General features: G+C 42.8%; 1 protein-coding gene across 1 annotated transcript in view; it reads right to left on the bottom strand.

Moving 5' to 3' along the window:
* SLC7A9 (solute carrier family 7 member 9) overlaps window positions 1-23,929 on the bottom strand; it is a 28,149-nt gene extending 4,220 nt beyond the window's left edge. The window contains exons 1-10 of the mRNA XM_055411102.2: window positions 23,843-23,929; window positions 21,358-21,505; window positions 20,836-21,078; window positions 20,240-20,365; window positions 19,935-20,034; window positions 17,463-17,507; window positions 16,854-16,977; window positions 15,941-16,044; window positions 6,440-6,536; window positions 4,977-5,126 (exon numbers count right to left, since the gene is read on the bottom strand). Of these exons, the coding sequence (XP_055267077.1) occupies window positions 4,977-5,126; window positions 6,440-6,536; window positions 15,941-16,044; window positions 16,854-16,977; window positions 17,463-17,507; window positions 19,935-20,034; window positions 20,240-20,365; window positions 20,836-21,078; window positions 21,358-21,505; window positions 23,843-23,929 (1,224 nt within the window). The remainder of the gene's footprint in view (window positions 1-4,976; window positions 5,127-6,439; window positions 6,537-15,940; window positions 16,045-16,853; window positions 16,978-17,462; window positions 17,508-19,934; window positions 20,035-20,239; window positions 20,366-20,835; window positions 21,079-21,357; window positions 21,506-23,842) is intronic.
* Window positions 23,930-25,918: the final 1,989 nt, after the last annotated feature.

The following is a 25,918-nucleotide window of genomic DNA, read 5'->3' as shown; positions in this document are numbered from 1 at the left end:
ATTTAATGGCCAGGTTTTCCCTGGCCATTCTTGCTATTAGTAGTTTGTTTTTCAGTATGAACTGTATAATCAGCTTGTCTAACTCCAGAGAAAAAATTAGATGGTGTTTTTTATTGTAGTTACATGAAATGTCTAAATGAAGGATGCCAAGTTTCCCTATCCAAGAAGATGATGAATTTCCATTTGTTCAAGTTACTTCTTTTGCAGGAGGATTTTACTTTTCGACTGAGAAGTCTAAACCTCTTGTTAAAGTTTATGGCTAGGTTTTTGTTTTGGATGGAGTGGGAGGAAGATGAGATGTTGTCTTTCATTTTCTTTTAATTGGACATCATTTTTATAAATAAAGGCTGTTGATTTCAGTGTCTTAATTTTATGTCTTATTACTTTACTATATTTTCTTGTAGTTTTTTCTTTGATCCTTTTGGGTTTTCCAGGTGTACAATTTTATTTTCTTTGAATGGAGAAAGACTTTCAAAAATCTTCTCTAACCCTTATGCTCCAAATTGCTTTCTCTTAAACGTAATTGCCTTGCTGCCATCTTCAGAACAGCGTTAGCTGATAGGAGAAATCAATAGAAGGAAGGCATTCTTGTCTTAGACCTAGCTGGGATCTCTCTAGTATTAAGGTTATCAATTAAGATTGTTTTTTGCCATAAGGTGTGTTTGTGTGTGTGATCATACCAAGGAAGAGATTATGCATTTCTATTTGTGTTTCTATCAGTGATGTATGTTGAACTTTATCCGGTGGGTTTTGGCATCTGTGGGAGGTGCTCATAGGGGTATTCACTGTAAGTATATTAATATGATGAATTATATCCCCATGAATTAAACCCAGTTCATTCTGATCTTCAGCCACACTTGCACAGACTTGACTTAGTCGTGGTATGTTTTTAATATAATTGGATTCTATGTGTTAAATTATTTTATGATTTTTCTATCAATATTCAAAAGTGAGATTGGTCTGTGATTTTTCTGTGCTATCTTTGCAAGGTTTGGTATTAATGTCACAGTCCATAAAAATAATTTGAAAAATCAGTAAAACACCCTGTAGCTTACCTTAAAAAAAAACAAAACAGAAAGCATAAATACACAGATAAACAAAAATGGAGACATAATCTCCAGAACATAGGAAGTATTTTTTAAAAATCATAAACTATTTTGTATACCTGTATACAAATAAATTCAAACACCTACATGAAATGGACAGTTTTCTAGGAAAATACAGCTTACTACCCCAGCAGAATCTGAGTTCATGATGAAATTCTAAAAAATAATCCAGCTAAGAATCTCAAGTTCTTTCTTTAGGTTTACTGATTCCTTCTACATTCTTTTGGTTTTCTTTGTTGACTTTTCTCTTTTTGAGTTGTCTATTTAATTTGTTTTCATTTTTATTGATGTAAGTAATATAGCGGAACTTCCTTAAAGCACTGATCATAGATTATATGTCTTGTTTTCATTATTGTTACTTTTAGGAATTTATGTACTTTCATTTCCTGTCTCCATTTGGATCGAAAAAGATGTTAATTTTTAAAATCTATTTCCCGTTTTATTGCATTATAGACAGAGAATGTACTCTGTATCACTTCTCACTTTTTAATCGGAGTTTTTCTTGGTGGCATTACAGATTCAGACCTGTCCCCTCTTCACTTGAAAAGGTGTGATTGCTATTTGGGGGACTCAGAATTTGATAGGAATCTCTAAAATGTACCTGTTATATTGTTTTAGATCTTCAGTCGCTTTTACTAGTGATGTGCCTGTATCTATCCTGCTCTGAGGGAGATGTTTTAAAGTCTTCTATTTGTGTTTGTCTGTTTCTCCTTGTGTTTCCTGTAATTTGTTTCGTAAAAGTAATTACGTGGTGTGGTAAATAGGTTTTCCTAACTCTTATCTCTTTAGCCATTATTACTAAATGGTCTTTGTCTTGTGTTCTGGGTCTGAGTGCTTCTCTGATAAGATCACAGCCCCTGTTTTCTACCTATTTTCATTTGCTTCGTTTTTCTTTGCCTATCCTTTTAATCCTTCACCACTTTGTAAACCTGCCTAAAAATTATTTTTTTCTTTTAATGGCCAATTTAAACTATTTAAGCTGAATAAGCCAGTTTTTTCACACAGCTGGTAAGTTTTGTCTTAATGTTGTTTCACATGTCTATATAAAGTACCTTCTACCTAACTGTCATTTTCTTGCCCTTTAAAGAGTAACATTCTGTGGGAAAACTCTCACCAGAGGCTCTACTTCCTTTATTGTTAAAGTGGGGAAAATTACCATGTATCAGGTGAAATCCTAAACGTCTAAGTAGAGTTTTCAGATATAACTAAAAGACAGTAAATGCATATATATATCCAACATGCGTTATGGGCTTCCCTGGTGGCTCAGTGGTAAAGAATCCACCTGCAATGCAGGAGACAAGGGTGCAGTCCCTGGGTCTGCAAGATCCCCTGGAGAGAAGGAAATGACAACTCATGCCAGTATTCTGGGCTGGAAAATGCTGTGGATGGAGAAGCCTGGCAGGCTGCAGTCCATGAGGTCGCAAAGAGTCAGCCACCAGTTAGTGACTAAACAACAACAAATGTGTTATACCTAGAAGTTAACTGCTTTAAAAAATGATTTCCTGGGCACCAGTAAGTATGATTGTTAGTAAATGGTTACTTTTAATGCAATAACATGTTTTGCAACATCTGAATACACATGCTTTTTCATGCTTTTCAATACACCTACACATGATGGTATCTTGTGTTGGGTATGGAATGTCATTTGAAACTTTTTACACATGTGTATTAAAAATACTGTAGCGGGTTTTGGAAATTTAAATACTCATTTTTTCCCATATAACTATCAGTTAGACATAAGACTGTTAAGAGATTCATAGACTCTGTAAAGTTTGGGAATGTTAAAAAACTAATAAGCAAAACAGTAACAACAAAAAACCCTAATAAGCATTCTACTGAGAAAATGTCAACCAGGAAGATATTCTGATTTGTTTCCCTGTTTGAGTCTTCATATATAGGTTATTTCATGATGTGGTTTCTTGGGTATGTGTGTGTGTGTTTGGATATATTTATCTATAAACACTAATTTTCTTACTTCTCAGCCCAGGGATCAAACCCAGGTCTCCCACATTGCAGGCACATTCTTTATCAACTGAACCACCAAGGAAATCCTTTCTTCTGAGCATTACCATTATAAATAGGTATAATATAATACCTTTGTCTCCCCTTTTTAAGATATTGTTCATAATAATCAGTAATGAAGTAAGCTAAGATTTCTTCTTCCCCCTCCAGCATCTAATTTCAAATGGTGTCTAGTTGCAAACTGCTTTATCAGTTTCTCTGACAGACTTCCCTTCACTTGAATACTTTGCTATGCTTTCTCTTCCACTTTTGTTACATTGTCAGTGCTTGATAATTTACGTACTGTTTTGCCATCCTTATTAAGTCTTAGTTCCTAAAGATACTCACCTTGTGCCCGTGACTTTCTGGTTTCCAAAGCTCATTTCTAGCGATTCCCAAGATTCCAAAGGAAGGAAGACCTCATATGACAATGTGTGCTTTGAGTTCTCTCATTGGTAACTTTCTTCTTCAAGGTCAGTTTGAGTAGATATAAAATATTTGACTTACGTTTCCCTTCCTTGAATATCTTAAATAAGTTGCCCACTGTCTTATGGCATAAAGTGTAGCTGGTGAGAAGTCTGATGCCTGTATATTTCCTTTTCTTTATAAGCGAATTAAGGTGGATAAGGACAAGAAAGAGAATGTGATATACCCAAAGCATTAAAAAAAAAATCACAGTTTTATCAGAATGTATTTATACTCTAGTTAGGATATCCCAGTTATACTGTATGCCTTTCTCTGTGTTAATTCAAGTCCCTGCCTCCTCTTAAGGTCCCCTCTCCTCCTTTCCTTCCAAACTCAGGAAATGTTTCTTAAATCACAGCTTTTAAGAATTCTATTACTTTAATTTTCTTCCTTAGCGACTCCAGTTACACATATGTTGATCTCTCTCATTTTCTTTCCTGCCTCCTTACTTTTCTCAAATCCTTCTTATTTCTGTTTGAGCTGTTTTGTGCAGATTACAAATCTGTGCTACCATCATGATTTTGCATGCTTGATTTCCTGATTGAGGGGAACTGCCTGATCCCAGCAGGCCACTCTACGCCTCTGCTGACTTTAGCGACTGGGTAACAGTCAAGCTACCATGCCAGAAAGACTTTTAACCAGATTTCTAAAACAATTCCAAAGCTAAAGACACTATTTTTATTCTTGCTATATAGTTTCTGAAGCCCTCTTCTTTCCTACGGTTTTCTTAAATCTGTGCTTGTTATTATAAGAATATATGTGCTAAGTCACTTCATTTGTGTCCAACTCTTTGCAACCCTATGGACTGTAGCCCACTAAGCTCCTCTGTCCATGAGATTATCCAGGCAAGAGTACTGGAGTGGGTTGCCATTTCCTTCTCCAAAGAATATATACCATAGGTTTTTTTTTTTTTAAAAAAAAAAAGAGCCCATAACATAAGCAAAACACAATACATTCTCCTTCCACATCGGTATACGGACCCACACCAGCCATGGAGGCAGGTGGGAAGGAGCCTAAGACAGATTGCAGATATGGACTGTAGGTGGCTGCATGCACAGGAACAGGTCTGGGTCTGAGTCAGAAGCCCCCATCAGTAGACAAAAAGTGTATGCTTGAGAGATCCTGGAACTGCCAGAACTGGAAATCTCCCTTTGCTTAGACAGGTCACAGGTATTGCTGATAACTTTAATAAATTAATAATGAGATGGCTGGCTGGATCATAATTTATAATATGAGATGAAGAGGAAACTCCATTCTTAAGTATGATATTCAAGGAGAAAAGGTTGAAAATAGCACGCTCCTAGAACTTAAAATAGTTACATCTAAATAAATAAATTAGTTACCGCTGTCTAGCTCACTTCAGGAAAACAAAGCCACTTGTGACATTTGGGGAACTAAACCCACCTTGATAGGTCTTTTCAGCTCTTTCCTTGTAAACCTCATCACAATGAGTCCAGTGATCGTCAAACCATAAAACAGCCACGCAGCAAAACTGAAGTAATTGACTAATGAGTTTATGTCACCAGGGATGATGTAAATGATCGCTATCATGCTCTAGAGGAAAGAAGAACAAATTCTTAGGTCATCAGTTCATGAAAACATTACCCTTATGACTTCACAAAAGACAGAAGCGGCAGTGGATAAACACTTTAATGTGAAAGAAGACTTCTGTTTATCCCATTACATTTGGAATCAAGGCAGACTGGTGAAGGCTCTTTTCTCTGAGGTGTGATGGAAAGGACTTGGAAAACAGGCGGCTCTTTTAAACAGGAGAAAACCCAAATGTATATTGCACCAGCTTCCTAATTGTTAATTTTCCTTCAGAGAGTTTTCACTGGGGGAAAGAACCCTGCACTAGAAAACGCAGGCTGTCTAGGTCTGGTATTGACTGCATTTACTGCACTGTCCTGGACTTGTAATTCCTCAAATTCTGGGTCTGTTTTCTCATCTCCAGAGGGAGTAGGTTGACAGAGATCAGGGGCTGGCCTCAGGGTGGGAGGAAGAGTCTGGCCCTTAAGCTAGGGTGTGGATGGTCCAAAGTTGCCCATAAGAGTTGCATACAACCACGGACTACCCCTCACTGAGAAATTCCAATCAGAAAACGTCAAAGGGCCTTTAATTCACAAGCATCCCATGACTTACGAATTATTGGGCCACAATGAGAAGCTGTTGTCATTAGCCACCTAGTAAAATGGCCTTAGTCCCTTATACTGCAAGGAGATCCAACCAGTCCATTCTAAAGGAGATCAATCCTGGATGTTCATTGGAGGGACTGATGCTAAAGCTGAAACTCCAATACTTTGGCCACCTCATGAGACGAGTTGACTCACTGGAAAAGACTCTGATGCTGGGAAAGGTTGGGGGCGGGAGGAGAAGGGGACGACGGAGAATGAGATGGCTGGATGGCATCACCGACTCTGTGGACATGAGTTTGAGTGAACTCCGGGAGTTGGTGATGGACAGGGAGGCCTGGCGTGCTGTGATTCATGGGGTCGCGGAGAGTCGGACACGACTGAGCGACTGAACTGAACTGAACTGAACTGAAAATGGCCTTATTCTCCTTCCCCATAAGCTAGTGGGGTTTTGTACAGTTTGTTACCAGAGACCTAGAGCATACAAATGTGCAGGTAAGACATGTGGAGGGCACAGGCTTGGAAGATTCAAACAGTGTCTTTCATAGATAAATTCAGAACAAGGAGCAGAAATTGGGTAAAATAATTGTTTTGAACTTTTTTATAAACCTGAGGACTGGGGAACCTGTGTCATTTGAAAATCACCGAACTTAGTGATCAGGTTTATACTTTATCATCCAGACGGAGGGACCCTCTGCCTTAAGAGGGTGTTTTCATGGCAGAATTCATACTTACATGAAACATGATGGCAGGAGCTGGAGTGAGGCGCTTGACGCTAATGTAAGACAGCACTTTTAGCATGTGGCCTTCCCGGCCTGCAACGAAAACAAGTCTGAAAGGGCAATAATAAGGAAGTCAGTCGATGAAGGAGTGTAGACTACAGTATGAACACAAGGCAAGTGTGTCCTAATCTCACTACTGAGGACACAGAGAAAAGGACTGAGTTATGACCCTGGTATTTTCAGATAGGAGTCCAGTCCCTTGAACAAGTGAGTTTTGCACAAGTAAGCTGATTAAATGCATCTTAGAGGAATGCCTTTTCACACTGTTCATGGGGTTCTCAAGGCCAGAATACTGAAGTGGTTTGCCATTCCCATCTCCAGAGATTTCAAGAAAATTAGAGATACTAAGGGAACATTTCATGCAAAGATGGGCACAATAAAGGACAGAAATGGTATGGACCTAACAGAAGCAGAAGATATTAAGAAGAGGTTGCAAGAATACACAGAAGAACTATACAAAAAAGATGATAATCACCCAGATAACCATGATGGTGTGATCACTCACCTAGGGCCAGACATCCTGGAATGCAAAGTCAAGTGGACCTTAGGAAGCATCACTATGAACAAAACTGATGGACGTGATGGAATTCCAGCTGAGCTATTTCAAATCCTAAAAGATGATGCTGTTAAGAGTGCTGCACTCAATATGCCAGCGAATTTGGAAAACTCATTAGTGGACACAGGACTGGAAAAAGTCAGTTTTCATTCCAATCCCAAAGAAAGGCAATGCCAAAGAATGTTCAAACTACCACACAATTGCACTCATCTCACACGCTAGCAAAGTAATGCTCAAAATTCCCCAAGCAAGGCCTCAACAGTACATGAACCTAGAACTTCCAGATGTTCAAACTGGATTTAGAAAAGGCAAAGGAACCAGAGATCAAATTGCCAACATCCACTGGATCACAGGGAAAGCAAGAGAGTGCCAGAGAATATCTACTTCTGCTTTATTGACCACGCCAAAGCCTTTGACTATGTGGATCACAGAAAACTGTTGGAAATTCTTAATGAAATGGGAATATCAGACCATCTTACCTGCCTCCTGAGAAATCTGTATGCAGGTCAAGAAGCAACAGTTAGAACTGGACATGGAACAAAGGACTGGTTCAAAATTGGGAAAGGAGTACATCAAGGCTGTATACTGTCCCCCTGTTTGTTTAACTTCTATACAGAGTACATCATGAGAAATGCTGGGCTGAATGAAGCATAAGCTGGAATCAAGATTGCTGGGAGAAGTATCAATAACCTCAGATTATGACTTCCCTGGTGGCTCAGATGGTAAAGCATCTGCCTACAATGCAGGAGACCCAGGTTTGATCCCTGGGTCAGGAAGATCCCCTGGAGAAGGAAATGGCAACCCATTCCACTACTCTTGCCTGGAAAATCCCATGGACAGAGGAGCCTTGTAGGCTACAGTCCATGGGGTTGCAAAGAGTCAGACAGGACTGAGCAACTTTAATTTCGCTTTTTTCAGATATGCTGATGACACCACCCTTAACAGCAGAAAGCGAAGAGGAACTAAAGAGCCTCTTGATGAAAGTGAAAGAGGAGAGTGAAAAAGTTGGCTTAAAATTCAACATTCAAAAAGTGAAGATCATGGCATCTGGTCCCATCACTTCATGGCAAATAGACGGGGAAATAATGGAAACAGTGACAGACTTTATTTTATTGGGCTCCAAAATCACTGCAGATGGTGACTGCAGCCATGAAATTACCTTGCTCCTTGGAAGACAAGCTGTGACCAACCTAGACAGCATATTAAAAAGCAGAGACAGTACTTTGCCAACAAAAGTTCATCTAGTCAAAGCTATGGTTTTTCCAGTAGTCATGTATGGATTTGAGAGTTGGACCACAAAGAAAGCTGAGCACTGAAGAATTGATGTTTTTGAACTGTGGTGTTGGAGAAGACTCTTGAGAGTTCCTTGGACTGCAAGGAGATCAAATCATTCAGTCCTAAAGGAAATCAGTCCTGAATATGCATTGGAAGGACTGATGCTGAAGCTCAAGCTTCCATACTTTGGCCACCTGATGCAAAGAACTGACTCATTGGAAAAGACCCTGATGCTGGGAAAGATTGAAGGCTGGAGGAGAAGGGAACAACAGAGGATGAGATGGTTGGATGACATCACTGACTCAATGGACATGAGTTTGAGCAAGCTCTAGGAGTTGACGATGGACAGGGAAGCCTGGCTTACTGCAGTCCATGGGGTTGCAAAGAGTTAGACACGACTAAGTGACTGAACTGAACTGAGACTGAATATGAATCATAGAGAAATAGAAAATATAGCCAGGGAATTAAGAAAGAAACACAGGAATAAGCTTGAATATATTGAATGGGATAAGAAAATTCAGAGCAGAAAGGGACTTCCCTGGTGGTCTGGTCCATGGCTAAGACTCCATACTCCCAATGCAGGGGACCTGGGTTTGAGTCCTGGTCTGGGAACTAGATCCCACATGCTGCAACTAAGAGTTTGCATGCTACAACTAAAGATCCTGCATGCTGCAACTAAGAGTTCACATGTTGTAGGTTAGTTCACATGCAACAACTAAATGCAACTAAGACCCAGTGCAGCCAAATAAATCTTAAAAAAACAACAACGAAGAGCAGAGAGCCTTTACACAATCAAAACATCCTGAGCCTTCAGACTGAACCCCGTCAGGAAATAAAACATACCCAGATATAAACATAGTGCAAGGGAAAAAAATTTAAGCTACCAAATTTAAAAGATTAACTACAAAGTTAGGACAGTCAGAACAATAGCCATCTCATGAGAAATAACACTTTGAAAGTAATGAGGGAAATTGATTAGATTTTCAGATCAGAATTCTGCATAGCTAAATCATCATTCAAGACTACTGTACTGGCAAAATGTTTAGATAAACAATAGCTATGAGACATTTACTTTTCTTCAGTCCTTGTTGGAAACTATTAAAAAGTCTACTCCAACAAAAGAGGACATTGAACTGTTTATTGAAGAAGTAATGTTAAGAAGAGAGCAATAGAGCACATTTTGTATGTACGTAAGTATTGAATTTTTTATTTCTGTCATGATAGACTTTTTTGGAGGACTGGTTCACTTTATAAACACAGTGTAGCTGATATACTAGATGATATGAAAGGGAAAGCCCTTGCAAGAGAGGAAAGAAAACTGAGATACTGATAGACTGTAGTAGGTATTCATGTTAAATTTTAAATGTAATTACTAAAAGAATAGAAATATAACTTCCATTTATATCAACATAAGAAAAAAAAGCAATAAAAACATTTCATGGTTAATAAATCAGGGTAAGATTTTTTAAGCCAAGAAAACACAAAGGAATATGATAGGAATTAATCTATCTGTAGCAGTAATCATATCCAATATAATCAAATTCCTCTTGCTCAGCTGGAGACTCTCAGGTTGGGTTTGTTGAAAGAGACACAAGCCAGAACCCATATCACTGAGAGGTAGACATTTAAAAGGGGTTAGACATGTTACTAAAAGTAGAAGTCTGAAAGACAGCTGATTCAGCAATATCAATATCAGAATTTAAGGCAAAAAGGAAATATGAAAAAGGAAATAATCTACCAAAAAGATATAAAAAAAACAGGAGTCCTTGCAAATAAACAGTAAAGGTAGAAAATCAACCACATACAAAGCTAGTAGGAAGGTTAAAAGAAGGTAAAAAAATCACCTGTATATCACAACAAGCAGTTAAAGAATACACAAAACAATTAGATGCAATAAAACATGTTGTCAAAAACAGTACTCATAAGTGGAGGACAATACAAATGCAGGGTTGTTAAATGCATTTGAAATTAGATCAGCAACTTAAAACAATAATGTTTTGTGTGTGTGTGTGTGTATATATATATATATATATAGTTATATATAAACTTCACATAACTCAAACCAAAACTATAATAGATACAAAAATAAAAAGGAATTCAAACATAACATGAAAGATAGCCATCTAATCATAAGAGAACAAAAGAAGGAACAAAAAAGACCTATTAAAACAACCTCAAATAACAAAATTGTGATAAGGACATACATTTAAGTAATTACTTTAAGTGTAAGTGGACTAAATGCTCAAAAGACATAGAGTGGATATAAAATGGATGGGTATATGAGTGGATATAAAAAAAAGACCTGTATATATGCTGCCTACAGGAGATTCACTTCAGATCTAAAGATACACATAGATTGAAAGTGAGTGGATGGAAAAAGTTATTCCATGGAAATGGAAATCAAAACAAATCCTGGGTAGCAATACTTATATCAGGCAAAATAGAGTTTAAAGACTTACAGGAGATGGAGATTACATAACAATCAAGGGATCAATCCAAGAAGATATAATGATGGTAAATATAATATGTGCTCTCAACATAGGAGCACCTAAATATATAAAGCAAATACTAACATGTAAAGGAGAAAATAAAAGTAACACAATAATAGGAAGGGACTTTGACACCCCCACTTGTATAAATGGACAGACCAGACAGAAAATCCATAAGCAAATGCTGGTCCACACCAGGTGGACTTACATATATAGAACATTCCATCCCCAAACAGCACAATACACATTCTTTTCAAGTACACATAAAACATTCTTTATGAGAGATCACATGCTAGGCCACAAAACAAGCCTCGGTAAATTTAAGAAAGCTGAAATCATAGCATCTTTTCTGGCCACAGTGCTATGAGAGGAATCAACTACAAAAATAAAAACTGCAAAAAACAAACACGTGGAAGCTAAACAATATGCTAATAAATAACCAATTGATCACTGAAGAAATCAAAGAGGAAATAAAAAAGTACCTGGAAACAAACAAAAATGAAAACACAATGATCCAAAATCTACTGAACATAGCAAAAGCAGTTCTAAGAGGGGAGTTTACAGCAATAAAAGCCTACCTGAGGAAATAAGATTCTTCAGTCATCAATAAGATGACTTAATCTTTCACCTAAAAGGACAAGAAAAAGAACAAACAAAACCCAAATAAATCATAAATATAAGGGCAGAAATAAATAGACACACAAAAATAGAAAAGATCAATGAAACTAAAAGCTGACTCTTTGAAAAATAAAATCAAGAAACATCAAGAAAAAAATAGGGCCCAAATCAATATCATCAGAACTGAAAAGGGGAAAGTTATAAGTAACACCATAGATATACAAAGGGTCATAAGAGATTACTGTGAACAATGATATGCCAAAAAAAAAAACGGACAACCAAGTAGAAATCAACAAATTCCTAGAAATGTACAATTTCTCAAAACTGAATCAGGAAGAAACAGAAAATATGAATGGACCAATTCCCAGTAGTGAAATCGAATCAGCAATTTGAAAACTCCCAAAAAAGAAAAATCTGGGTCCAGATGGTTTCACAAGTGATTTCTACCAAATATGTAGAGAAGAGATAACACCTACTGGTCTCAAACAATTCCAAAAAATGCAGAGGAAATGCTTCTGAACTCATTCTGTGAGACCAGCATTACCTTTATACCAAAACCAGACAAAGATACTACACAAAAAAGAAAATTACTGGCCAATATCACTGTTGAACACAGATGCAGAAATCCTGAAAATATAAGCAAACTGAAGTCAGCAAATGTTTAAAAAGATCATACACCATGATCAAGTGAGATTTTTCCCAGGGATGCAAGGATGGTTCAGTATCTGTAAGTCAATCAGTGGAATACATCACATTAACAAATTGAAGAATAAAAACCATATGATTATCCCAAGAGATGCAGAAAAGCTTTTGACAAAATTCAATATCCACTTATGACAAAAACTCTCCAGTGGGTATAGAGCGAATATAACATAAAGGTCATATATGATAAGCACACAGCTAACATCATACTGTGCAAAGCTGAAAACTTTCTCTGAGATCAGGAACAAGACAAGGATGCCCAATCTTGCCACTTTTATTCAACATAGTATTGGAAGTCTGAGCAACACCCTCAAACTAAAAAATAAAATAATAAAAAAAATACAAGAAATCCAAACTGGAAGAAGTAAAACTGTCAGTCTTTGCAGACAATACAATACTATAAGAGAAAATCCTAAATACACTACAAAAAAAGAAAAAAAATACTAGAGCTCATCAATGAATTTGGTAAAGTTACAGGGTACAAAATTAATATACAGAAATCGTTTGCATTTCTAAACACTAACAACTGCCAGAAAAAGAATTTAAGGAAATGGCAACCCACTCCAATATTCTTACTTGGAGAATCCATGGACAGGGGAGCCTAGTGGACTGTGGTCCATAGGGTCACACAGAGTCAGACATGACTAAAGTGATTTAGCATGCATGCACAAAATTAATATACAGAAATCTGTTGCATTTCTATACACTAACAACTATCAGAAGTTAGGGAAACGGCACCATTTACAATTATATAAAGAATAACATACCTAAACATATGGCTAAACTATTACCTAAGGAAGTATTAATAGAAGGTCTACACTCAGAAAACTATAGCACATAGATGAAAAAATTGAATGTAACATTAACAGATGGAAAGATATACCATGTTCATGGATTGGAAGAATTAACATTGTTAAAATGACCATACTACCCAAGGCAATGTACAGATTCAATGCAATCCCTATCAAAATACCAAAGGCATTTTTCACAGAACTAGAACAAATAATTTTAAATTTTGTATGGAAACATAAAAGGCACCAAATAACCAAAACAATCTTTAGAAAGAAAAATAGAGCTGGAAATATCACACTCCCTGACTTTAGACTGCAAAGCTACAGTTATCAAAACAGTAAGGTACTGGCACAAAAACAGACACAAACACACGGATCAATGGAACAGAACAGAGAGCCCAGAAACAAATCCATGTACCTATAGTCAACTAATCCACAACAAAGGAGGCAAAAATAATACAATGGTGAAAAGGCAGTCTCTTCAATGAGTGGTGCTGGGAAAACTGGACAGCTACATGCAAAAGAATGAAATCAGAACATTCTGTCATACCATATTCAGAAATAGACTCAAAATGAATTAAAGACCTAAATATAAGACCCCAAACCACAAAACTAGAAGAAAACATAGGCAGGACACTCTTTGACATAAATTGTAGCAATATATTTTTGGATCTATCCCCTAAAGAAAAGGAAATAAAAGCAAAAGTAAGTGAATGGGAACTAACTAACTTTAAAAAGCTTTTGCACAGCAAAGGAAACCACTGACAAAACAAAAAAACAACCCACTGAATGGGAGAAAATATTTGCAAATGATATGGCCAATAAGGGGTCAATATCCCAAATATGTATAACTTATACAACTCAATATCATAAAAACAATCCAATTAAAAATGGGCAGAAGAACTGAATATTTTTTTATGAAAAAGACACAAAGATGGCCAACAGACACATAAAAGGATGCTCAATATCACTAGTCATCAGAAAATTGCAAATCAAAACCACAATGAGATAATCACCTCATATCTGTCAGAATGACTATCATCAAAAAGACCATAAATAACAAATGTTGGCAAGGATGTGGAGAAAAGGGAACCCTTGTAAACTGTTGGTGGGAATGCAAATTGGTGTAACCACTATGGAAAATAGTATGAAGTTTCCTCAAAAAACTAAAAATAGAAATACCATATATGCGTGTGTTAGTTGCTCAGTTGTGTCCAACTCCTTGTGACCCCATAGACTATAGCCCACGAGGCTCCTCTGTCTGTGGAATTCTCCAGGCAAGAGTACTAGAGTGGATAGCCATTCCTTTCTCGAAGGAATCTTTCTGATCCAGGGATTGAACTCTGGTCTCCTGCACTGCAGGCAGATTCTTTACCACTGAGCCACTAGGGAAGCCATGAAATTAAAAGATACTTGCTCCTTGGAAGGAAAGCTATGACAAACCTAGACAGCATATTAAAAAGCAGACATCACTTTGCTGACAAAGGTCCATAAAGTCAGAGCTACGATTTTTCCAGTAGTCATGTACAGATGTTGGTCCATAAAGGCTGAGCACTGAAGAATTGATGTTTTTGAACAGTGTTGGAGAAGACTCTTGAGATTTCATTGGACTGCAAAGAGATCAAACCAGTCAATCCTAAAGGAAATCAACCCTGAATATTCATCGGAAGGACTGAAGCTGAAGCTCCAATACTTTGGCCACCTGATGTGAAGAGACGACTCATTCAAAAGGACCCTGATGCTGGGAAAGATTGAAGGCAAAAGGAGAGGTGGGTGGCAGAGGATGAGATGGCTGGACAGTATCATCGACTCAGTGGGCATGAATTTGAGTAATTTCCAGGAGACAGTAAAGGACAGGGGAGCCTGACGTGCTGCAGTCCATCGGATCGCAAAGAGTCGGACACGACTTAGTGACTGAACAACAGAGTTGTACCTGCAACAGACTAATCAGAAAGTGAAATTCTTTGCATTTTTGAAAATACCATTTATAATAGCATGAAGAAATATGAAATATTTCAGGGTAAATCTGACAAAATATGTGTAAGAATTATATACTGAAAACTGCCACTCCAAAAAAAAAAAAAAGTGAAAGAAGACCTAAATAAATGGGGAAATAAATCCATGTCCATAAATTAGAAGAATAAGTACTTTGAAGCTGGCAGTCCTCTCCAAATTGAATTATAGATTCAGTAAAGTTCTAATCAAAGTTCGTAAGTTTTTTTTTGCAGAAACTTGCAGAAACTGATAGGGTAATTCTAAAATTCGGATAGAACAACCAAGACACTTTTGAAGAAGTCTTAAAGGACTAGCACTAAGGCATGATTTTGTGGTATATATTTCATTTTTTTTTAAAGCGTATACATGTATAAACTTTGGCAATTTCACTCTCAGGACTATACCACCCAAAATGCTGGAGAGATGAACAAAGACACGCTCAGAATGTTCCCTGCCAATGTTTGTGAAAACCTCCCCAACCCAGCCCAGGAGTGGAGGTGACGTGAAATTATGCTACATAGGTCAAGAGGATTCCAACATAGCTAACTGTCTCTAGACCAGGTAGGGGGCAGAGGCCCGGCAGGGACTGGCAAAGTGCCTGGTTATGTAAAGTTTTCCTGGACCATAGCCACAGCTGTTGGCTTTCCTTACTGCAAAGACAGAGCAGGACGGGTTTACACGGCCTGCAAGCCTAAAATCTTCACTATCTACCCTCTAGTTTACCAATTCCTGATCTAGACTGTGTATCTATTAACATGAAAAGATGTTCCAGAAAGCTCATTCTGTGAAAAGTCCCACGAGTAAACCTCGCCCACCCTGGTCGCCAAGCCCTGCCTTGCGCTGGGGCTGGTGGCACTATCCCCACTGGCACTGGACCACTGGGACCAGCGCCACGTGCCCGCCTGGTCCACGTGCTCCCTCCTGCCCTCTGTATGCTTTCCGCTCCATCACTGGGGACTCAGGCCTGGCCCTGGCACCGCCCTGCGTGCGTGCGCGCGCTCCGCCCCAGGGTAGGTGCTGGGCCCTACCTGCCCGCAGTAAAGCACGACCCGTTAGCAGCGCCGATGGTTGAAAATGCCACGAAGAGCGGAACGATCCACGAGGCGGGGTAGAGGACACGGTCACCAAACGTCTGAGAGAGAAGTGGGTGCGTCTTGAGACTGTGAGCCCCCAAGAGCCACCAGCCCCACAGGCAGCTGAGCCCTCCCAGCGGCCCCACTGAGCTGGGTTCCAGGACGCCTCCCTGAGGAATGGTGGGGCTCCAGTCTGGAGAAAAAGACCCCCCCACCCCACCTCTGCGGATGGTGATAGATAGATCTCCCCTGCTGCCTGGCAGAATTCTCAGTGTTTCCACGCCCTCTGGAGCCTTCGCTCTCCCTTCCTCGTAATGACCAGGTCTCCCTCCCACCTGAGCCGCCTGGTCTCAGGGTCAGTGGGCCGGTCACCAAGCCTGCCTCTCTGTGTTCCCTGTCCGTGTCACCTCATTGCCTGTTTTCAGTTTAATTTCTTGTTCTGCCCCAACTCCGCAGGTCTTCTCCAGCACATGGACCCCGCCCACCTATCCCCTTTCCCTCATCCCCATCCCCCTGTCCTTGCTTCCCTCCTCACCCAGATGAATTCCACAATCCATTATTATCACTCTCTCCTACAACAACTCCCCTGATCTTGCTCTCCCCCTCACTTGCCTGTCAAAGTCCCAACCCTGGTGAAGTGGAGCCCTGCGCTCTGTGTTGAGGAGGCAGGTAGGGTGTGCTGGGAAGGCAGGACCTCCCCGCTGCTGGCCAGCTGGAAGGTAGGCCGGGTCTCTGGTGCTGCCTTATCCTGCTCATCTCACTGTGTCTGTCTCCTAAACGATTATTCCGCCCCCTACACACACAGGGTCCTTCAACTTGAGCATTTATCCCTTGCCTGTCCCCTCCCACAGAGACACCGGGCACTCACCACGGCCACAGCCTGGGACTGCAGGAGCTCAGTGGCCGTCATCACAGTGAAGTAGGACACGTTCATGAGGATGTAGCAGCCTGTTACCAATGGGATCCCAATGATGATGGCCAGGGGCAGGTTTCTGGGAGGGGCGGGGATGCAGAGACTCAGTCAGACCAGAGCATCCATGACAGACTCACAAGATTGCTCTCTTAGTCTAGTCCTTTCTTCCACCTGCCCCACCGGCCCTCTACCTGCTCCCTGGGGAACTGCCCTTCCTGAGGCTTCCTGATGCTCACCAAGAAGCAGGGGGCTAGAGGGACAGCAGAGCCCCAGTGGGGACATTGACATTTTCTAATGAGAAAGAACGCTCCCTCTCCTTAGACTCCAGGGCAGTAAAACTGAATTTGGTTATAATGCAAAATAAGCTAGAGTTCTTCCTTCTTCTTAGCAACCATTCTACTACCTCAAAACCAAGCTCTAACGAAGGTCAATGAGCTGATACGAAACCATCCATTGTTTGGGAGTGGGTGGTGGGTGATTGAGGGAAGCAGTCCAACCTTATGTTTGGGGGAGAGAAGTATGCTCACCTGTCCACTGTCTCCTGCTCTGACTCAGCTTTCTTACCTGAAAGGGTTTCTAAGTTCTTCCGTGATGTAGTTGAGTTGATTCCTACCGGGAAAAAAAGTAACATGAGTAACATAACTTTGACTTTCTTTGCTAAGATTATGAAACACAAAATAATAAGTGTATGCCTCATTTAAACTGTTGAAGTGCTGCACTCAATATGTCAGCAAATTGGGAAAACTCAGCAGTGGTCACTGGAATGGAAAAGGTCAGTTTTCATTCCAATCCCAAAGAAGGACAGTGTCAAAGAATGTTCAAACTACCATACTAGCAACTGTATTAGTTTGAGCTAGTAGGTTGTACTTAAAATCATTCAAGCTAGGCTTCAGCAGTGAACCGAGAACTTCCAGACCTACAAGCTGGGTTTAGAAAAAGCAGAGAAACCAGGGATCAAATTGCCAACATTCGCTGGAAGATAGAAAAAGCAAGGGAATTCCAGAAAAACATCTGCTTCACTGGCTATGCTAAAGCTTTTGACTGTGGGGATCACAAAAAAACTGTGGAAAATTCTTAAAGAAACAGGAGTACCAGACCACCTTACCTGTCTCCTGAGAAACCTATATGTATGTCAAGAAGCAACAATTAGAACCAGACAGGGAACAATGGACTGGTTCAAAATTGGGAAGGGAGTACGTCAAGACTGTACACTTGTTGTTCAGTCACTAAGTTATGTCTGACTCTGCAACCCCATGGACTGCAGCACACCAGGCTTCCCTATCCTTCACTATCTCCTGGAGTTTACTCAGACTCAGGTCCATTGAGTCAGTGATGCCATCCAACCCTCTCATCCTCTGTCGCCCCTTTCTTCTCTTGCCCTCAGATCTTTCCTAACATCAGGGTCTTTTCCAGTGAGTCCACTCTTCATAATCAGGTAGCCAGAGTATTGAAGCTTCAGCATCAGTGTCCGTCCTTTCAATGAATATTCAGGGTTGATTTCCTTTAGGATTGACTGGTTTAATCTCCTTTGGTTTATTGTCATCCTGCTTATTTAACTTATATGCAGAGTACATCATGCGAAATGCCAGGCTGGGTGAATCATAAGCTGGAATCAAGATTGCCAGAAGAAATATCAATAACCTCAGATATGCAAATGATACCACTCTAATGGCAGAAAGTGAAGAGGAACTAAAGAGTCTCTTGATAAGGGTGAAAGAGGAAAGTGAAAAAACTGACTTGAAACTGAACATTTAAAAAACTAAGATCTTGGTATCCAGTCCATCACTTCATGGCAAATAGAAAGGGAAAAAGTGGAAACAGTGATAGATTTTATTTTCTTGGGCTCCAAAATAACTGCAAATGGTGACTGCAGCCATGAAATTCAAAGATGCTTGCTCCTTGGAAGGAAAGCTATGACAAACCTAGACAGCATATTAAAAAGCAGGGATATCGCTTTGCCAACAAAGGTCCATATAGTCAAAGCAGACCATTGGTTTTTCCAGTAGTCACGTGTGGATATGAGAGTTGGACCATAAAGAAGGCTGAGTGCTAAAGAATCGATACTTTCAAACTATGGTGCTGGAGAAAACTTTTGAGTGTCCCTTGGACAGCAAGGAAATCAACCCTGAATATTCATTGGAAGGACTGATGCTGAAGCTCTAATACTTTGGCCGCCTGATGGGAAGAGCCATCTCATCGGAAAAGACCCTGATGCAAAAGGAGAAGAGGGTGGCAGAGGATTAGATGATTGGGTAGCATCACTAACTCAATGAACATCAGTTTGAGCAAACTCTGGGAGACAGTGAAGGACAGAGGAACCTGGGGTGCTGAAGTTCATGAGGTCACGAAGAGTCAGACATGACTTAGCACTTGTACAACAACAACATCATAGAGGAAATTCCCCTGTAGGAATTTTTTTCCCCCTGTAGGGCTTTCTCTTTTAAAAAAAGCCCTGTTGGTGGTGGGGCTACTAAGATCTGCACATTCTTCAGTTGGTAAGTCTTTGTACTCTGTGAGAAATCTGTAACTTTTCAACAATTATTGGGAGTAATGAGTCCCCAGCGTGCTTTGAAAAAAATGCAATATTTGTTGTCTGAAAAGAGAATGAAGCCTGCAGATTCTCTGCAAGAGGGAAAGGCCAGTGTTCTGGATGGCCACATGTATTTGCAAAGTGGAAAGAAAAGTGCTACCGAACAGTCTTGCCTTGTCCCATGCCTGGCAGCCCTCATTGCTTCCAGTCCAGCTGAGCCTGTGTTTGTCTGGTGAAGTTTCTGGCATGAGGCCCCACCACTGGGGGCTCATGGGCCACTGTGTCGAGGTCTGGTGCCAGGTGAGTGGCTGGGAAAGGGGCAGGTGCCTCTGGGGTTCAAGGAGAACAGAAGGGTAGGGTACTTAACAAAAGGGAGATGTGAAGGTATATGTTAGAGTCCCACCAAACCCCCAAAAGGAGAAGTTATTGCTTTCCATGTGGTTTCAGGAAGATAGCCTAAAGAAACCCACAGGCAGACGTGTGCTGTCTTAGACCGAGTGCCTTACCATCCGTCATACGCCCAGAGTCCATTATATAATGCCAGACTGATGGAGCCCACAGACAATGATGTGCCTTCAAAAGAGTTTTCAAAATTCCTCGTGTTTCCTGTAATTAAGCCAGATAGTTATCAGCTGACTGGACTGAAACTGTGTGAAGGAAGGGATGACTAATGACCTCAGGTTATTAAACAAACCCTGAATAGCTGGGAAACTATTTCTGTTGAATTCTTGCGTGAAATGTATGCTTAGCAGCAAAACCTCCAGGTGGTCTGTGGCGTGTGGCCCCGCCCTCCCCTCCAGCCGAAGGTCACCTTGGGCCAGGAGGACAAGTCCACTGATGATGATGACGACCACGATCACCATCTTGGCCGCCGTGAACACGTTCTGGACATAGCTCCCCAGCCGCACACTCAGCGCGTTCACCGTGGAGATGAGCACTGGGAAGTCAGAGGTGGGCACTGTTCTGTGTCTATGGGCTCAACATCTCCCTCCTTTCTTAAGGCCCTGGAAAGAGTCTCCTTTCCATTCCCAGGCCCCGTTCCCCCCCAGACTCCCCTCTCCACTGCCATATCCATGCACCTTTGAAATCCAGCCAGGACTGTCCACCACCACCCCCCGATCCCCCCGCCTCTAAGAGCAATGGCGACGCAGCCAGACTCCAGCCAAGCGCTGTCCTGTGGGGCAGCCTGCAGCCAGCCCTCCCCAACGGCTCCGATGGCCCCGCAGAGCGGAGAGCGGACAGCAAAGGCCATCAGGCTTGGGACCAAAGCCAGACCTGGCCCTGCTCCCTACCGGTGCCTCCAGGCCCACCCGGCCTCTTTCTGGGTGTGCAGGAGCCCAGTTTCTCCACCCCCAGCTGTGCCAGGTCTTTTCTGCCCCCTGCCTGGTGTTCCTCATAGGTACTCACAGATGGCAGCAGCAGCCAGGAATTTAATGACAACCTGGGGAGGGCTGCAGCCCGAGTAGAAGGGCGCACAAACGTACTCGGAGAAGCTGAGGCAGATGATGGCAAAGGATGAGGGCTTTATGACGAACAGGCTGCTCCAGGAAAAGAGGTAGGCCGGAATGGGGCCAAAGGCCTCCATCAGGTAGGGGTACTCACCCCCCGACTTGGCAATCGTGGTGCCAAGCTCTGCGAAGCACAGGGCGCCTGGAATACAGAGAGGAAGGGGGCCCCAGGCCCCTCGTGAGGTCTTGTTCTGGTCAAGGGAGCCCCTCTCCCCACTGGGGGTTGTGTTCCCAGGCCCACCACGGTGCCCCTCATCCTGAGCTCTGGCCTTTGGACATTCTGTAAACCCCAGTTTACACACATCTGCACACAAGCATTGAGGGGGGATCCGGGCAGCGACCTGACTCCGCACAGGCAGAGCTCCAACAGCCTGCCCCACGTGCAACAAGGGGTCATCACCAGGGTGGGCGTCTGTGTTACCCAGTGTCGCAAGAACCCCACATATGGCCCATATGATGAGACAGGGTCCCACGGCTTCCATGTTGCTGAGCACAGACTTGGGGGAGATGAAGATTCCAGAGCCGATGATGGTGCCCACGATGATGCAGGTGCCACTGAACAGGCCCAGCTGAGTTGTAGAGCGGGGGAGAGAAGAGTTAGTGCTGCTGCAGCGTGCAGCTCAGAAGGCCGGACGCAGCCCTCTTCCTTCCATCCTCCTCCCCTCCCGTGCTGGGTACAGCAAGGCAGCCCAGAGTCCCAGGACTCTGTTACAGGGAGAGCACCAGGGTGCTGCTCCTGGGGATTTGTGTGTGTGCGTGTGCATGCGTGTATATGTGTGTGTGTGTGCACATATGCTCAGTCATGTCCAAACCTTGCAAGCCCACCAGGCTCCTCTTTCCATGGGATTCTCTAGGCAAGAATACTCAAGCGGAGTCATCCCCCCTACCAGGGGTTCTTCCTTACCCAGGGATCCAACCCAAGTCTCTTGCATCTCCATTATCATATCCATTTACAGAGGAGAAAACGGAGGAACAAAGATCCAGATACTGCCCAGGGTTCATAGTCCATGTAGTTCACAGGCCCGGCTGAGGTTCCAAGCGCCAGCCCTTAGCGCTCTTGACAAAGAGGCCCAGGTGGTAAAGCCTGACTGGACAGTTCCTCGCCAACAGAGACCCTTAGGACCTACCTCTGAGCTGGGCCGAGTGGCACGGAGTTCTTCCCCCAAACTATGAGTGAAGTCAAGGTTTGGGGCTCCTGGCCGGGGGCGTGGGAGTGAGGGGTGAGTGATGAAGCCTCCAGGGACAGAAGCACTCAGGGGCTGTGAACTTTCTTTGATGCCCTCTTGTAGAATATGACCTTCCTACCAATGAGACCAGTATGATTCATTCCATTCCCATGAAATTCCACAACAGGCAGAACTAATTTGCAGAGATAGGACTTGGAGGGGTGGAGGGGTTGCCACCTGCAAAGGGGCAAGAGGGAAGTTTCTGGGGCGACCACTTTGTCAAACTCATCAAACTAAACACTGAAGATCTGTGCATTTCACTCTATGTAAATCCTACATGACTCAAGAAAACAATTCTAAGAAAGAAACTGTTCTGTTTCATGTTTCTACTTATAACATCAGCCCCCCAAAGTCACCAGCCTGATTTCTGGAGCTTGAGTTGAATGTACATGTGCCTGTCTCTCTGGGCACAGGCTGTACTCAGGGTTCCAACTCAGAGAACATGGAAGAGCCCAGCTGTGACCAGCCCCCAAGGGACACACTATTGGAGGAGTGGGGGTCCAGAGAAGTGTCAGCTTCTATTTCCCATGGCCATCTCAGATTTCCTCCTCTGATGGCCCAGGTTGACTCACCAATGCCTTGGACCTTCTACTGAGCTCTGCATTCATCCTGAAGCTGCCTACCCAAGTTTAGGACATGCGGAGGGTTTGCTTGGCTGTGCTTCTCTCACAGCCAAAGGAGGGTGTTGCTGCTCATCAGCCCACTCCTGGGGCCCTGGGATCCCAGGGTGACACACAGTCAAGCCACATCTTTCCCCCTGTCAAAGGGGAAAAGATCCCTCCTTCATCTCCTCTGCAGCCAGATGTGGGAGCTCCGGAGGCTCTGCCCAGAGCCCAGCCCACTCGTCCTGCCCTGGACACCATCCTGACCTCACTCTGGGGGCCCTTGCTCCTCATCCTCTGAGCCTGAAGCTTGTCCATTCACTCCCCCACACCCCAAACCTCTCCCTCCTCACTGGTCCAGTGACAACCCCATCTGACCCCTCTCTAAGCTGCAGGCAACTCCAAGTTCAGCCCTTGTGTGTGCTAAGTTACTTCAGTTCTGTCCAACTCTTTGTGGCCCTACGGACTGCAGCCCTCCAGGCTCCTCTGTCCATGGGGATTCTCCAGGCAAGAATACTGGAGTGGGTTGCCATTCCCTCCTCCAGAGGATCTTCCCAACCCAGGGAGCGAACCCATGACTCTTACATCTCCTGTGTTGGCAGGTGAGTTCTTTACCACTAGCGCCACTTGGGAAGCCCTGGTTCAGCCCTTACTACATTCCAACTTAGAGGGATCACCTATGTCACTCCCATGTCAGACTCGCCACCCCAGCTACTGGCTAAGAAGAAATGGAATTTCCCTATTGCCGGAGGAATTCAAACTTAAGAAGATCCGTGTGGTGAAGGTGCTGTAGCAGGAATCTGACATCCAAAGTTGTCTCTGACTATCTGGGAGAAGGCTGTTGGCCTGAGCAAACACCAGCCCTCTAGGTGCTTACCCAGCACATACAAGCACATACATATTAGCCGCACAAGAATATGCTGAGTTTACTGGCAAGAAGGAAAGGGGTGTGAGTGCGAGAAATTGTTTAATCAGAAGTGCTGTGTGTGTGTGGTGGAGGGGGAGGATGACTTGGTTGCATACACTCACCCCTCCTTGATTGGACCTGGGAAGGGCCTGCCCCCAAGGATGGCCTTACCTCCTTTTGGAGACTCGTGGTCTTGGGTTCACTGCTCTGGATCGACTTCTCATCCCCCGTCCTTTTTCTCAGGCTCGTCTCTTCCATTTTCCCCTCCCGCCAGTTCTAGGAGGCTGCAAGGAGGCTACGGGTGTTCACTCGGCAAATGCTCTAGCAGACAAGATGCAAATAGAGTCAGCTGTGGGTTGTGATTTCACCAGTAGATAATTATCTACAGTTTTACAGTTGGGAAAGTGCAGCTGTCGACTCCATAGGCATAATTTGCTCAGGTCCAACAACATCCTGCTGCCCTTCAGACCCTGGGGCAACTGGGGTTCCAGGCTCTTTTCCAAACTCTTCCAGCACCCCCGCGCTCCCTCTCCCATCCTCTGAGTCCTATATCTCAGCAGTGACATGCCTGAAAGTCATTCTGCAGCCCAAGCTCATTTTTTCAAAAGCTTTTAAAAAGAAATATTTTAAAACATTCTAGAATCTACTTAATGGAGTCAAGTCTGAGGAAAGAAAGCTTTTCTCACAATTAGTTTCCAAGTTTAAGGCCCCTCATGTATAATAGATCCACAGTACAGATATTTTTTCATTGAGTGATGCAAAGAGCATTGATGAGAAAATAAAACAGTACAAGGCTGAACTAGTTGGTGGTCATTTCCTATTCTCTTTCTTCAGATAAAGGCCCTCTCGGGTCCCCGGCCAGGGGCTCCGCCAACCTTCCCATCACTGATGGCCTTACCTTCACCTTGATCTCGAGGAGCCCAGGGATCTCCCCTGGGTGTCTGACCACCTTCCTCCACACAGCTGTGTCCTAGGAATGGCCATGTCTCATGCCCAAGAGAGGAGTAAGAAGGTACAGAGGTCAACAAAGGTAATTATTAAACACCTTTTCTTTTTAATCTGTGAAGCTTGGGTAGACCATGCGAAAAAGGGGCGGGTTGGGCAAGCCAGTTTCTCTCCAAAATGTTTTTGTTTTGTTCATTTGTGTCCAGACCGGTTTGTTTTAAAATTAACCAGATTGCTCGAAATCAGCCGCATCTTGTAAGGAGAAATCTCTTTCTGAAAGATGAACCAAAGGAGGGAAATTTTGGAACCCACTCTTCTGTTATCTTAATAGGCTGTGTTTACAACTCCAGGCAGGCAGCACAAACAGCAAAGCTGCATGTGGCCCTCTTTCAAGGTGGTGAGGGTGGGATGAGGTGGTGGAGGGGGCGGGGAGGACGGGGAGAAATTTCCTTCCCCACTGAGAAATTTCCTCCAGCGTCCTTGGTCCGCCATCACTCTGGTTCTGACCAAGACTGCGGGGTGGTGGACAAGTCCTTCCCATTCACCTTGGCCAGTGGCTGGATTTCGGCACCCTCTGGATCCACAAGAGAGTTTGTCCAATGGGGACACAGTGAAGCCTCTGCTCTGTCCACACCTGCAGCCCTGGCCACACGCCTCTATGATTTGTTACTGCTGCTGCTCAAGTGGTCCAGGCCCTTGCTCATAGGACTTTTTTAAAATTAATTTTCAAATCAAAGTGCTGCTAAGTCACTTCAGTCGTGTCCGACTCTGTGCGACCCCATAGACGGCAGCCCACCAGGCTCCGCATCCCTGGGATTCTCCAGGCAAGAACACTGGAGTGGGTTGCCATTTCCTTCTCCAATGCATGAAAGTGAAAAGTGAAAGTGAAGTCGCTCAGTTGTGTCCGACTAGTAGCGACCCCACGGACTGCAGCCTACCAGGCTCCTCTGTCCATGGGATTTTCTAGGCAAGAGTACTGGAGTGGCTTGCCATTGCCTTCTCCAGTGCGCCTCCTAACAGCCCTAAAAGTTAGGGGTTTTCTTGTTTTAATTTTTAAGTAAAATGATTTTTAGAAATTTCAAGCATATGACAACACTGCCAGAAAACAAACAGCACCAAGCATTTGGACTGATCAAGAGAAGCCCTTAATAAACATTAGAGAAACAAAACTAACAAAACTGTGTGGATGAGGCACTGGCGTGACAGGAAGACAACTTCACTACAGACAAGTCTGCACTTTTTTAATTCTGTGCCATTCATTCCTAGTTTTTGATAAACAATTTTTCAAGAGTTTATTGGCTG

This window comes from Moschus berezovskii, chromosome 22, assembly GCF_049115385.1.
Source record: "Moschus berezovskii isolate FMDL1 chromosome 22, NW_MosBer_1.0, whole genome shotgun sequence".
In the NCBI taxonomy this organism is placed as follows: Eukaryota; Metazoa; Chordata; class Mammalia; order Artiodactyla; family Moschidae; genus Moschus; species Moschus berezovskii.
The sequence above is the reverse complement of the archived record's forward strand: the minus strand, read 5'-3'. Positions and strand labels throughout refer to the sequence as shown.